Source organism: Lepus europaeus, chromosome 2 (assembly GCF_033115175.1).
Source record: "Lepus europaeus isolate LE1 chromosome 2, mLepTim1.pri, whole genome shotgun sequence".
Classification (NCBI taxonomy): domain Eukaryota; kingdom Metazoa; phylum Chordata; class Mammalia; order Lagomorpha; family Leporidae; genus Lepus; species Lepus europaeus.
Window position 1 is genome coordinate 11,332,581 of NC_084828.1, and position 13,896 is coordinate 11,346,476.

The 13,896-nt window shown below is 44.1% G+C and overlaps 1 protein-coding gene across 5 annotated transcripts in view; it reads right to left on the bottom strand.

Annotated features, from left to right (window-relative positions):
* Positions 1-13,896, bottom strand: part of ITSN1 (intersectin 1) — a 222,842-nt gene that overhangs the window by 139,827 nt on the left and 69,119 nt on the right. For all 5 annotated transcript variants that reach the window (XM_062205735.1, XM_062205709.1, XM_062205701.1 and 2 more), the window contains one exon: positions 9,714-9,874. In XM_062205735.1, the coding sequence (XP_062061719.1) occupies positions 9,714-9,874 (161 nt within the window). The remainder of the gene's footprint in view (positions 1-9,713; positions 9,875-13,896) is intronic.

Consider the following 13,896-nt stretch of genomic DNA (forward strand, 5'->3'; position numbering starts at 1 on the left):
TGTGCCAGCGCCGCAAGGTGGAGGATTAGCCTGTTGAGCCACAGCGCCGGCCTTCAAAATTTTCTTTTATTCTCTGTATTTTCTGCAAAAGGGAGCCAGATCCAAAGACTAAATTAGACCCAAGTTAGACCTATTTGTCAAGACTACAGGAAGTACATAATATGTAGCTGTCTTTTCATGATCTTGGCAATCACTGATGATCAATACCTATTTTTATTGATTCATAAGGAGTTGTAAAATAGTGATGTCACAATCCTATCTTGTCTTAAGCATTTATGCACTGGGAAATGTACAAAGAGGTACTTCTTTCTTTCTTTATTTGAAACTCAGAGTTACACAGAGAGAGAAGGAGAGACAGGTCTTCCAGCTGCTGGTTCATTCCCAAATTGGCCAAAATGGCCAGAGCTGAGCTGATCTGAAGCCAGAAGCCAGAGCTTCCTCCAGGTCTCCCGCATGGGTGCATGGGGCCCAAGAACTTGGGCCATCTTCTACTATTCTCCCAGGCCATAGTAGAGAGCTGGATCGCAAGTGGAGCAGCTGGGATTTGAACCAGCACAAATATGGGTTTCTGGCACAGCAAGAGGTGGCTTTACTCACTACACCACAGCGCCAGCCTCAAAAGGTACTTGTAATAAGGATAAAGAGATACTTCTAGGGGCTGGCACTGTGGTGGAGCAGGTAAAGCCGAATCCTACAATGCTGGCATCCTGTATGGGCGCCAGGTCAAGTTCTGACTGCCCAACTTCTGATCCAGCTCTCTGCTATGGCCTGGGAAAGCAGTAGAAGATGGCCCAAGTCCTTGGGCCCCTGCACCCACGTGAGAGACCCAGAAAAAGCTCCTGGCTCTTGGCTTTGAATCAGCGAGACTCCAGGTATTGCAGCCATTTGGGGAATGAACCAGCAGATGGAATACCTCTCGCTCTGCCTCTGCCCTTCAAATAAGTAAATAAATCTTTTTTTTTTTTTAAAGAAGAGGTACTTCTTTTTTTATTTATTTTTTTAATTTATTTTTTATTTTTTGACAGGCAGAGTGGACAGTGAGAGAGAGAGACAGAAAGGTCTTCCTTTGCCGTTGGTTCACCCTCCAATGGCTGCCGCGAGTGGCGTGCTGTGGTCAGAACGTCGCGCTGATCTGAAGCCAGGAGCCAGGTGCTTCTCCTGGTCTCCCATGCAGGTGCAGAGCCCAAGGACTTAGGCCATCCTCCACTGCACTCCCAGGCCACAGCAGAGAGCTGGCCTGGAAGAAGGGCAACCGGGACAGAATGCGGTGCCCCGACCGGGACTAGAACCCGGTGTGCCAGTGCTGTAAGGCGCAAGATTAGCCTATTGAGCCGCAGCGCCGGCCAGAGGTACTTCTAAGAAGAATACATTAGTTGGTTATTCAGTTCTACAGTTAATAATACAGGAAAAGCATGATAAATGCTTGATTCATCCTCTTTTCCTGTTTGCAAGATAATGAATTTAATTATCTATGATTCTTCTAAAATGAATTATTCTTTTTAAATATCTCATTATTCAGAGGCTTAAATATATTTACTGAATTCTAATCATAGCACTTATTAATCATAATTAAAGTTTAATCTATCTTTGGTCAATATGAGCCTGCTTGGTTGGCCTGTGACAACCTCGCTAATATTACAAGATGAACCATTCCAAGTACATGACACACATGTCATATTCAAGACCTAGAATCTGCTATTTCTCCAAGAAACACTGTTTTTTTTTTTTTTAGTGAGAAATTATATTTCTTTTTTTTTTAATTTTTTTTTTTTTTTTTTAGAAACAGGCAGAGTGGATAGTGAGAGAGAGAGAAAGACAGAGAAAGGTCTTCCTTTTTGCCGTTGGTTCACCCTCCAATGGCCGCTGCGGCCGGCGCATCTCGCTGATCCGAAGCCAGGAGCCAGGTGCTTCTCCTGGTCTCCCATGCGGGTGCAGGGCCCAAGGACTTGGGCCATCCTCCACTGCCTTCCCGGGCCATAGCAGAGAGCTGGCCTGGAAGAGGGGCAACCGGGATAGACTCCGGCGCCCCAACCGGGACTAGAACCCGGTGTGCTGGCGCTGCAAGGCGGAGGATTAGCCTGTTAAGCCACGGCGCCGGCCAAGAAATTATATTTCAAGTCCAGAATACGGGCACTATGGGTGCTCACTGCTACTGAAGCTGCTCAGCTTCCAGGCCTTTCCAGTGGACACAACTAGGAAATGGATGAACAGATGATAAAGGCGGAGCTTATTGTCTACAATACTCCTCCAGAAGCACTCATGTCAATGCTCCCCAAGTCCTTACAAATTGTTAAGTTTGTCAACACTCTTTCCACTTGCAAATCAGTTTTTCTAGACACAAAATCCTTGGCTCATTCTTTCTGTGAGAATCCTAAGTATGTTACTCCATTTTATTTTTGTATAAAGCACCACCAGGAGACAAAAAAAAAAAAAAAAAATCTGAGGCTAAGTCATTTTCTTTGCCTTTTAAGTCATGTGCTTTCTTTTTCCTTTTGCTCCAGTAAGTTCTTTTTCACTAGACTAAGGCTTAGTGTTGGTCTTTCCAGGTCAATATTCTCTGGCACACTATATTCTCTCTCTCTCTCTAAGTATTTATTTTATTTATTGGAATGACAGTTACAGAGAGAGGTAGAGACAGAGAAAGAGAGGTTTTCCATCCGTTGGTTCACTCCCAAGATGGCTGCATTGGCCAGAGCTGTGCCGATCCGAAGCCAGAAGCCAGGAGCTGCTTCCGGGTCTCCCACGTGGGCACAGGGGCCCAAGGACTTGGCCATCTTCTACTGCTCTCCCAAGCCATAGCAGAGAGCTGGATGGGAAGAGGAGCAGCCGGGACTAGAACCGGTGTCCATATGGGACAGGCCAGGGCTTTAACCTGCTACCCTACAGCACTGGCCTCACTATATATATTCTCTCTCTCTCTCTCTCTTTTTTTTTTTTTTTTTTTTGACAGGCAGAGTGGACAATGAGAGAGAGAGACAGAAGAAAGGTCTTCCTTTGCCGTTGGTTCACCCTCCAATGGCTGCCACAGCCAGCGCGCTGTGGTCGGCGCACCGCACTGATCGAAGCCAGGAGCCAGGTGCTTCTCCTGGTCTCCTATGCAGGTGCAGGGCCCAAGGACTTGGGCCATCCTCCACTGCACTCCCTGGCCATAGCAGAGAGCTGGCCTGGAAGAGGGGCAACCGGGACAGAATCCGGCGCCCCGACTGGGACTAGAACCCAGTATGCCGGTGCTGCAAGGTGGAGGATTAGCCTATTGAGCCGCGGCGCCGGCCTATATATTCTCTTTCAATCATAGGTTCTAGTCTTTCATGTTGACAAACATCTTGAATTTATTTTTATCATTTCTTCTATTCCCTTGATTTGGTTTTCATCTTCAAGGACTCCTACTAACAATATATTCAATCTTCTTTGCTTTGGGCATTTGTCAGTTTATCAAGACCTTTGTGTATTTATTTTTCTACTGGTGCTTAATTTTTAAAATTTCTATTTTGTCTTTTATTTCTCTTCAGACAGTATCTCTTTTTTATAAAAATATTTATTTATTGAATGCCAGTGACAGCGAAGGAGAGGCAGAGAAAAAGAGAGAGGCGGAGAGAGAGAGAGAGAGACAGTTAAATAGATCATCCATTTGCTGATTCACTTCCCAGATTGCTGCAACAGAGCCAGAAGCTTCATCCAGGTTCCCCAGGTGGATGGCAGAAGCCCAAGCACCACTGGTTTTCCCAGGCCATTAGTAGGGAACTGGATGAGAAGTGTAGCAGCTGGGACAAGCAACTGGCACCCATATGGGATGCAGAACTGTAGGCAGCGGCTTTACCCGCTACGCCACAATGCTGCTCCCAGACAGTACCTCTTAGGTTTCTTCTAGTTGAGTCTTTCATTTCTAAAATGATTTTTTAAAAGTTTCGTATTCCTTCTTGAGTTCCTTATTTCTGACATTTAAAATTTTTGATTTATGCTGATCTTTCAAGCTTTGCACCAAATTCATAATATCTTTTGGCTTATTTTGAAACAGTGAGTGAGCGTCATGCTTTAATTGTCCATAAGGGTGTTATTTGTCTGTGTGTTCTTTTTTCTAATAATAACTGTGTGTGGGATTTGACCTTGCTGGATGCTTTCTCTTGATTATTTTTATGTGAGCCTGACTTCCTGGGATTTCCGGTCTTCGCCCTCCTCCCCCCCGTGTCTGGACTTTCTCTCGCCTTTGTATTTGTCTTTGTGTTCTTGGGCCGCTCAACTTCGATTCCACTCCCAGTCACTTCTCCGTGTGGGTGCAGGTGGAGAGTTCATGGGGCTGCGCCTCTTGTGAACTTTCAGGTCTCGTCTGGCTGGGCCCCTTTTGCTCACCCGGCACTGCAGAGAGCAGAACCTCGCCCCGTTTCAGTTGCGGCTGTCAGCTAACTGGTTGAGCATCCCAGTGAATCCTGCCAGTTATTTTTGGGCTCTCCTGTTCTCAAGCACATCAGACAGTTTCTTCCTTCTTCTACCTGCACTGTTAGATTCACACACTTCTGTTCTATCTGCACTTCTTTTTACTGAGGGCACAGATGACTTCTACGCAGTTTTTGGAACAGTATTGTTACACAGAACGGCTGTCCGTGGATAGAGGATTAATAGTAGTTTTCACTTCTTCAAACCTTCAAATTCTTCACTGCTTCAAATTTACGACTGATATCTATTACTTATATAATGAGAAAAAAAAAGACTTCATTTTGGCTGGCGCCGCGGCTCAATAGGCTAATCCTCCGCCTTGCGGCGCCGGCACACCAGGTTCTAGTCCCGGTCTGGGCACCGATCCTGTCCCGGTTGCCCCTCTTCCAGGCCAGCTCTCTGCTATGGCCAGGGAGTGCAGTGGAGGATGGCCCAAGTGCTTGGGCCCTGCACCCCACGGGAGACCAGGAGAAGCACCTGGCTCCTGCCATCGGATCAGCGCAGTGCGCCGGCCGCAGCGTGCCTACCGCAGCGGCCATTGGAGGGTGAACCAACGGCAAAAGGAAGACCTTTCTCTCTGTCTCTCTCTCTCACTATCCACTCTGCCTGTCAAAAAATAAATAAATAAATAAAGACTTCATTTTGAAAAACAGTAACAACAATGTTTAAGGATACTGAAAATCTAACAGAGAAGAAAAATTCTAACATGGGTTTCAGTAGGTAGAAATGCATTAATTATAGTCATCTGAACAACTAGGCCAGGGGCAGGCATTTGACCTAGCAGTTAAGACACAGGTTAGAATGCCCGCATCCCACGCTGGAGTACCTGGGTTTGGTACCAGCCTCTTGCTCCTGCCTCCAGTAGGTGGCCAAAGTGTGTGGGTTCCTGCCACCCACGTGGGAGACCTGCACTGACCTCCTGCCTCCTGGTGCAGGCATTCAGGGAGTTAGCCAGTAGATAAAAGGTATCCCTCAAATTAGTTAATTTTAAAAATAATAAATGACTGCCTTACAATTATATGAATATAAGCTATCAAGCACATTACCTGCATTTCATTTAGTTCAGATTAATCCTCTATATTAACACATATCAATATGTATGAGGTTGACCCTGTTAGTTTTAAAATCCCAAAATTATATAAAAGATTATCCAATGACTACATTAAATTATACTCCAAATCATGGTGTCAGCGTAAATAAAAATGGCAGTCTACTCAAACAACTAAAAACCACTAAACACTTACATAAGCCATCATTCAGATTTTCGAAAGCTTGACAATAGGCTACTGTATTGAGCAAGTCAGTTAACCTTTAAAATTCTTACCTTATCTGTACTACAGACCCATAATCTTGAAAGGAAACTTACTTCTAAAAGATACTGAGAATGAAGGCTTTAAAATACCTCAATGAATTAGCACCCCAAAAAGACTATCCAAATCCAATCAACAACTTAAGGCACACACACACACACACAGAGCTGCTTAATTACCAAAGAGGTAAAAATAAGCTTCTAGGTTTGTTAAAAACTTCCCTTATATCATAATTTCTTTTCCATTTTAAGTGATCCACTCGGTCTGTAAATAGGCACTGCAGAGACTACCATCCTTTCTCAACTGACTGCATTTTCTGAAGAAATGATTCTCTAAATAAACACATCTACCCAAGGCTGTATTTCAGATGCCATCACCTTTTCCAAGCTTGGTCCTAAAATTCTCCTGTCTATCCTATGTCATGAATTTACTCCTTCTCTACAGAAATTCAGAGGTACCAGGCTGACGTGCTGCTCCAGCTGTCGCTTCAGGTTATACACCCTCTCTCCTATCCCAGGCCTCCCATCAGGCTTTGGGAACTGCTAGCCCGGGTCTTGCCCAAGCTCCTCATGTCCAACCCATTCATCACCTCTCCGCCCCATTCTTCCTCATTCTCTCAGGAGCAACTCAGACAATGGAGCACTGTCTCCTTGAAACACCGTTTCTTGGTCACTTAGATACCAGCCTTCTCCCATTTCAATCCTGTCAATCTCAGTTTCTGGCTCCTTTGTTTTTCACCAGACCTTCAAGGTCAAATCACAGCGAGGCTTGGTCTTCTGCCTCACTTTCCACCTAAGATCTCTAATTCAGTCCAGAGTTTTCGAATGCCACCCATACTCTCAGAGCTGACGGATCCCATCTCTGGATCCCACCCTTGCTCAACATCCAGGCCACCCTAGCAGCAAACACTTCAATCCCTTCCCTGCCCCCAAACCACTTCTCTTCCTGTTACCCCCATCTCAGCAGAAGGTTGCACCATCCCTCTCGCCATCGAGGCCAAAAACACCTCAATACTCTTTCTTTACTTCTTATTGCAAACTCACTGCAAAGTCTTCCTCCAAAAATGAAGGTTCTAAGCTGTCCACTACCATGACTGCCACCACCCTGATCTACATCACCATTTCCTCTTGCGCACAGCAAAAGCCTCCCAACTCAAACCCAGGACTCCACCCGGTCTTCCTCCTCTCCAGTCTTCAGATAACAGGGATCTATCAGCCAGATCACGCCTCTGCTTTTTAAAAACACTTTAGCTTTCAACTGCACTTAGGAAAAAACCCTCTAAGAACTCCCAATCTTTTGGCTTCTGCCTTACCCCTGACCTTTTGGCTGATGATGTTTTCCTGTTTGTTTCTCAGATACCTACAGATACCAACCTGGTTTTTGCCTCAGCTCTGGGTCTCTGGGTCTCCAGGTCCTTTTGTCCAGAAAATGTCTCTGTTAGGGATTCACGGGGCTCTCATCGCCTAAGTCGGCTCAAAAGTCAGGTCCCTACAGAAGTCTTCCCTGGCCACAAAGGCCCACCGGTCTCCCTGTCCTATCACCTTGGGTCAATGAACTGGATGCAATTTAATAATTATCTGAAATTATTTACTTATGTGCTCACCTCTCCCAAGGTGAAAATAAGCTCCATAGCTACAGGAGCCCAGAGGGCTGGCTTTCCTCCATGTCCTAGCAATAGGACACACAGTAGGGGTTTAAAAATTACTTCATCCAATGAGCTCAGGTACGCTCACAAAACACAAGCCAAGCAATAGAAAGACAAACTCCTCTGAATTAATTAGGTCCAGAGTTAAAGAATTGTGCTGTGGGAAGACACACTGAGGGAATAAGGTATCAGGCATGCTCAGAGAATTGCCCAGAATACAGCTGGGTGCCCTGCAGCCAGAGTATCCGTGTACCCCATTTTTCTTTTCCATAACACAGGGGAATCGAAGAGAACGATCGCTTACATACCAGTCAGCCTTGATTCTACAGAGCTGACATCTGCATAAACCTCTGTCACCTGGCTGGGTTGGGGGTGCTTAAGGTGGGGAGGGAGAAGGTACTGTGAAAATCGACAGCCTTTAGGAAAACGGTGGGGTGGGACAAGTTCTACCTCCATTTTAGAAACACAGTCTTATGCAAATTGTTCTCTCATATACAACAGGGCTATCAATTTCTGCATAAGGTTAGGGTTATTGTTGGACTCAAAATGTATGTGAAGGCACAAAAAATCTAAGGGACAGCGCAGGTGTGGTCAGACGATTTTTAATAGAAATGATCTGTTCTCAGGGAACTGGAAGACCCCAGGTTGAGCGAAGAGGTGAAACTATAAATACTGTCTGTGCATAAACTTGGGGTACCTTGATCAGAGTACTGTCTGTGCATAAACTTGGGGTACCTTGATCAGAATACTATCTGTGCATAAACTTGGGGTACCTTGATCAGAATACTATCTGTGCATAAACTTGGGGTACCTTGATCAGAACTGTGAACTTTTCACTTCTCCCATGTCCTGATATTTCCTCATGGTCTATCCTCTTAAAAAAAAACAATTTATTAAAAATACCTGTACAAGGAGAACAAGGCGAGAAAAGGTAGGCAGAAGCCTGGGTGGACAGTTCTGGGCTGCCTGGCTCGGTGTCCAGCCAGAAATTCGAGTAGGTTCCACAGTAGCAGTGACCAGTTACCTAGGTGATTGTAAAATCCTCCCAGCAGCTGGGCCATTCCTTCCCGAAAATGAACCAGCAGTAGCTCCACAGCTGAGCTGCTTACAGCAGAACGGAGTAAGAGAAAACAAACTGAATGCTATAGGAAGAATTACTGACCCCAGCGCTTGAGAGAAAAGAGGAAGTGAGATGCTCTGGTCACCTGACCTTTCCTCCACTTTGAATTGTAACACATGGTGCTTGACCAGACTAAAGGCGCCTTCTGGGATTTGGAGTGACTTCCACCCCCAGGAACCTGGTTAACTAGATGAGTAAGTACTGCGACCACACCAGGGATGAGACAAGGCATCTTCTTTGCCTGTGCTCCTGCCCGGGTTTTCCTTCTTCTTCCAGACCACTGCCTAAAAACTCTCCAAAATTCAACCTTTGTCCTTATAAAAACAGCTTTGTGGCTGACCTCAAGAAAGGCAATACCTAGTCTGCTTTTAATAGCAAATCTAGTTAAGTAAAACAAGAGCATCTTAGCTTAGCTTAGCATTAACGTTATCACACACAACAGGAATTACTATTCTTTTTCTCCTCCCAAATACACTTCATTGTATCACCTACCATCAGATACACCAGGACGAAGACAGGAAAGGGTCTCTATCTTTAAGTTTTGTCTTTTGTTTCAACTGTTGAAAAACCTCCCATGAACCAGATGTTCAACCTGATTACTATAATCTCCAAGTCAACCCAGAGTTAAAGTTTAAGGTGAGAACAGAGAAGAAATCAGAGCAACTGATGATCTCAAACAGTAACTATGTAATTACCAATTAATCTTTAAGAAAACTATCTAGATGAGATAATAATACAATTATTTTTAATTGAGACGAGAATGTTTATTTTTTCTATTCCATTTTGTTCTAAGAAAGAACTTAATGTGCTCAAATACCTTCATGTTGTCAATTAAAAGATACTTCTAGATACCCTAATCCAACAGAATTGTTTATGCACCTGTCATTATGAAAACAGAAAACCAAAACAAAATGTATCAATACGAAGGTTTAATGTGAAAAGCAAGAAAAACAGAAGTAGCAGCAGCAGGAGACGACACGTTTGCCCCTTCCCCCTGACAAACTGCACTTGTGCCTTCATTTCTATGATGTTCATCCCAGGGCGCGACTGTGAACAGCCCCCTTCCCTTCAGCACTGCCTTCCTGCCATCATTTTTCCCACAGAATTATTACTTTGTAATGCTATAAACTAAGAAGGGGAAAAAGGGAAACATTTTATTTTGGAAATACAGTATGAAATACAGGAGCCAATGCATTTTCAGACTTACCAAATGCTGGTGCACTAGAAATCGCAACTGGCTGCTGTTTCATGACAGGGGGAAGTGCAGAGGGGAGCTGATAGCCTTGCAGCTTCAGTTTGATAAGTTTCATAGCTATGGAAAACTCCACTTGATCCATCCTTCCATCATTATTCATGTCAGCTAGTGCCCTGCAAACCAACAGCATGGACTCAGAACAGCTATGACCGTAAAAGAACTTCTCCCAAACCACCACTCCCACTGACACAGAACAAGTAATTAGCTCCTTTTCCCTTGGGGAGAATAAAACAAAACTTGAATTCCTGGCAAAGTTTTAAATAAATATAAAATCCTCCTATTTTTTTTACTCTGCTACTACTTACTTATATGATACATCAGGCAGTTTTCAGTCCCAGTGTGAGGATTTGTACTTTAGGCATCAACAGAGAGTTTCTTTTTGGAGTGATGAAAATGTTCTAAAATCAGATAGTGGTGATGGTTGCACCACTTTAAATATACTGCAAACCAATGAATTATGCACTTCAGAAAGATGAATTTTACTACTTGAATTATGTTGCAATAAAGCTATTACCAAAAAAAGGGTTCAGAAACACAGTATTATTTCTAGATACATGGTTAGATTGCGTTAAATCCTCTACAGAGCTCCATAAGTCAATGACGGGATGTGACATGGCATGCTACACGCGTGTTATACCATACATGCTACTAACCTTCTAAAGCTCCTATCCCCCCAACTTTCAGAGACAGAAAAAGCTCCCATGTACCACTTCACTCCTCAAATGCCCACAACTGTGGGGCCTGGGCACCAGGAACTCAATCCAGGGGTCTAAAGTGTGTGGCAAAGACCCAATTACTTGAGTTATCACCACTGCTTCTCAGGGTTTGCATTAGCAGGATGTTAGAATCAGAACTCAAACCTAGGTGCTGTGATATGTAGGTGTCCACACAATTGCCTTAATGGCTACACCAAATGCCAATAAGTATTTTTTAAAAGTCATTCAATTATTTCAAATAGTTTTCATGGAGACGAAAGTTCCCATTAGTCAACATCAACTTGAATAGTAAATAAGGAATTGATCCATCAGACAGATGCCCCCACCTTATTCCCCACGTCAGTGTCCCAAAAGGTATTGTAAGAACTAGAACTACCCAGTAAAGAACAATGAGTGGCAATGGGGAGAAGAGACTTTCTGGTAAGGATTTAATCAGAACAATTTAGTGTTTGTAAAAATGAGCAAGAATAAACATGTAACCCTCTGATTCTAGGGCTTAACTTAAAATCCCCCATCATAATCCCAACATTTACTTAAGAACTTTGTAGTTCTCAAAAACTGTTCTCAGTTAAAAAATCTAACAGTTGGACTCCTTGGAAACAGAAAACTCAAAGGAATCTGGGGGAATACAGTAGTTAATCCTACAAAGTTTAGCTCTCTACTTATACATGCCCAACATGCTGGGATAGAGTTGGCTTCTACTTCTAAAGACTTCTCTGCAAAAACAATTTCAGTTCTGTCATCCATTAATAGTTATTTCTCCAGTTCTCTTTATTTCATAGAACCCCCAAAAAACTAACTAAATCTGAAAATACCGAAACTAAATCCACAAAAATTGCGAAGTAAAAGTATGTGCTAAAAACAGGCTAACTCAAACAATTCCTCCATAAGACTCTTCAAACAAAATGATCTTACAGATAATATTTAGCCTGATACTGTAAGCTATATATAACAACAGGAAGGGTTGAGATAAGAGGGGAGCTGAGGTGTGCTGGATAAGAAGCCAAGGCTTTTTGTTTGATTTGAACAAATAGGCCACAGAGTTACCACTCTTACATACACTGTTGGTGTGAAAGATGATGCACTCATAACAGTGGGCAACTGTGTCCGCCTTTGTCCTTGGACTGGGCAATTGGACACCTAGGAGTTTACCCTGGGTAATAACTGAAGACACGGCTCCAAAAACATAAATATACATATGCATAAGCTCATTGGTCGCTGCACTCTTCCTAATTGCAACATAATAGAAGGAATCTAAATGCATGAACACGGGAGGCAGGCTGAATACCCTGTGGTCCATCCTCCACAATGAGCACTATGTAACTATAAAAAGGAAATGAGAGAGATCTCCATGGATTTCCAGGATATGCTGTTAAGTGAGACAAGCAAGAACAAAGAAGTATCTATGGGACGTTACCTGTGATGTAAGCAGGAAGAATAAGTAATATAAAAACATACAGAGTTAGGCCGGCGCCGCGGCTCACTAGGCTAATCCTCCGCCTTGCGGCGCCGGCACACCGGGTTCTAGTCCCGGTTGGGGCACCGATCCTGTCCCGGTTGCCCCTCTTCCAGGCCAGCTCTCTGCTGTGGCCAGGGAGTGCAGTGGAGGATGGCCCAAGTCCTTGGGCCCTGCACCCCATGGGAGACCAGGAGAAGCACCTGGCTCCTGCCATCGGATCAGCGCGGTGCGCCGGCCGCAGCGCGCTACCGCGGCGGCCATTGGAGGGTGAACCAACGGCAAAAGGAAGACCTTTCTCTCTGTCTCCCTCTACTGTCCACTCTGCCTGTCAAAAATAAATAAAAAATAAAAAATAAAAAATAAAAAAAAACATACAGAGTTGTGGCGCAAGTTAATCCGCTGCCCATATGAAGGCCAGTTCAAATCCCAGTTGCTCCAGTTTGTATCCAGCTCCCTGTTAATGCGCAGGGAAAGCAAAATGGCCCGAGTGCTTGGGCCCCTGCACCCATGTGGGAGACCAGAATGATTTCCAGGGTTCTGGGTTTGGCCTGGCCCAGCCCCAGACATTACAGCCATTTGGAGAGTGAACAAGCAGGGATGGAACATCTCTACCTCCCTCTACTTTTAAAATATATAAATAAATCTTCTTAAACAATGCATACTACGCACTATGTACCAGTTTTCCCCACAACAATAAAGAAATTAAGAATGACAAGAAACAAACCAAATAGGCGAGAACAGAGATGAAGGGACAAAGGCAATGGGGAGGAGCTGTGGGCTGCACTTTGTTTTTATAGTTTGGCTTTAAGAACTTTGTTACTACCTTACATCTTCAGAACCTAAAACTAAGTCCATAACACATGGGGAGAAATCCAAATTGAATAAAAACTTAAATAAACCCGACAGCATTTTAAATAAGGAGCATATGCACAAAGCAGGGGAGGGGAGGGGACTAATCCAAGTAACTTTCTTAACATAGAACTTCATGTCTGTAGTGTATAAACCAAAGAAGTACAAAGTAAGCTTTCAGTCTCCTTAATAGAGTTGTGAGTAGTGACTATGAGTGTAGTGAAACTACTTTGTGCTCGTTGTAGGAATAAGGTGGAGGCCAGGCTCCTGTTGGCCCAGCTGAAGCCTGCCTGTTTCTTTAGGAGCCAGCCTCACCCACGAGGCCTTCTCACAGCTGCTCATCTCCTGGATGGTGCCCACCAGGTTGGAGGTAAAGCCAGGCAATAGTGCAGACTAATATAGCGTAGCCATTCATTTATTCATTCACCAATCAATCACTCAGGGGAGGGAGGAGGGACACCCATGAAGGTGTAGCCACTACCTAGGAGCAGGAGTTACAATTGTGAAAAGCTTCCCACTTTCACAGGGTTTACATTTTGGTGCAGACACTCAATGAGAGAAGAAATCAGAATAGAAATGAGGTGATGGGTGCCATTAAGGTAATAAGAAAGAAAAGAAAGAGTGGAGTGGGTAGATAGAGGAACCCTCTGAGCCAGCGACATGTGAAGCCTCACAGGTAAGGAACCACACAATAGTGACAGTGAATACCAAGGGCAGGACCCTGAGGCAAGGAGAAAACTGGCCCGTTCTGAGCATATTAAGATCAGCATAGCAGGAATGCAGAAATCAAGAGTGATCAGCGCGGTGCGCCGGCCGCAGCGTGCTACCGCGGCGGCCATTGGAGGGTGAACCAACGGCAAAAGGAAGACCTTTCTCTCTGTCTCTCTCTCACTGTCCACTCTGCCTGTCAAAAAATTAAAAAAAAAAAAAAAGAGTGATACAAATGAGAGTGTAAAAAGCAAAACCCAGATCCTATCAGGACTTGCAGCCTTGGTAATTACTTTGGATTTTATTTTCAATGGAGAGTTTTAGATGGATTTACTTTTAGAAAACTATTCCAGCTGCTATTTTTGAAATGGAATCTTTTGTTTGTTTTGCTTCATTAGAACGG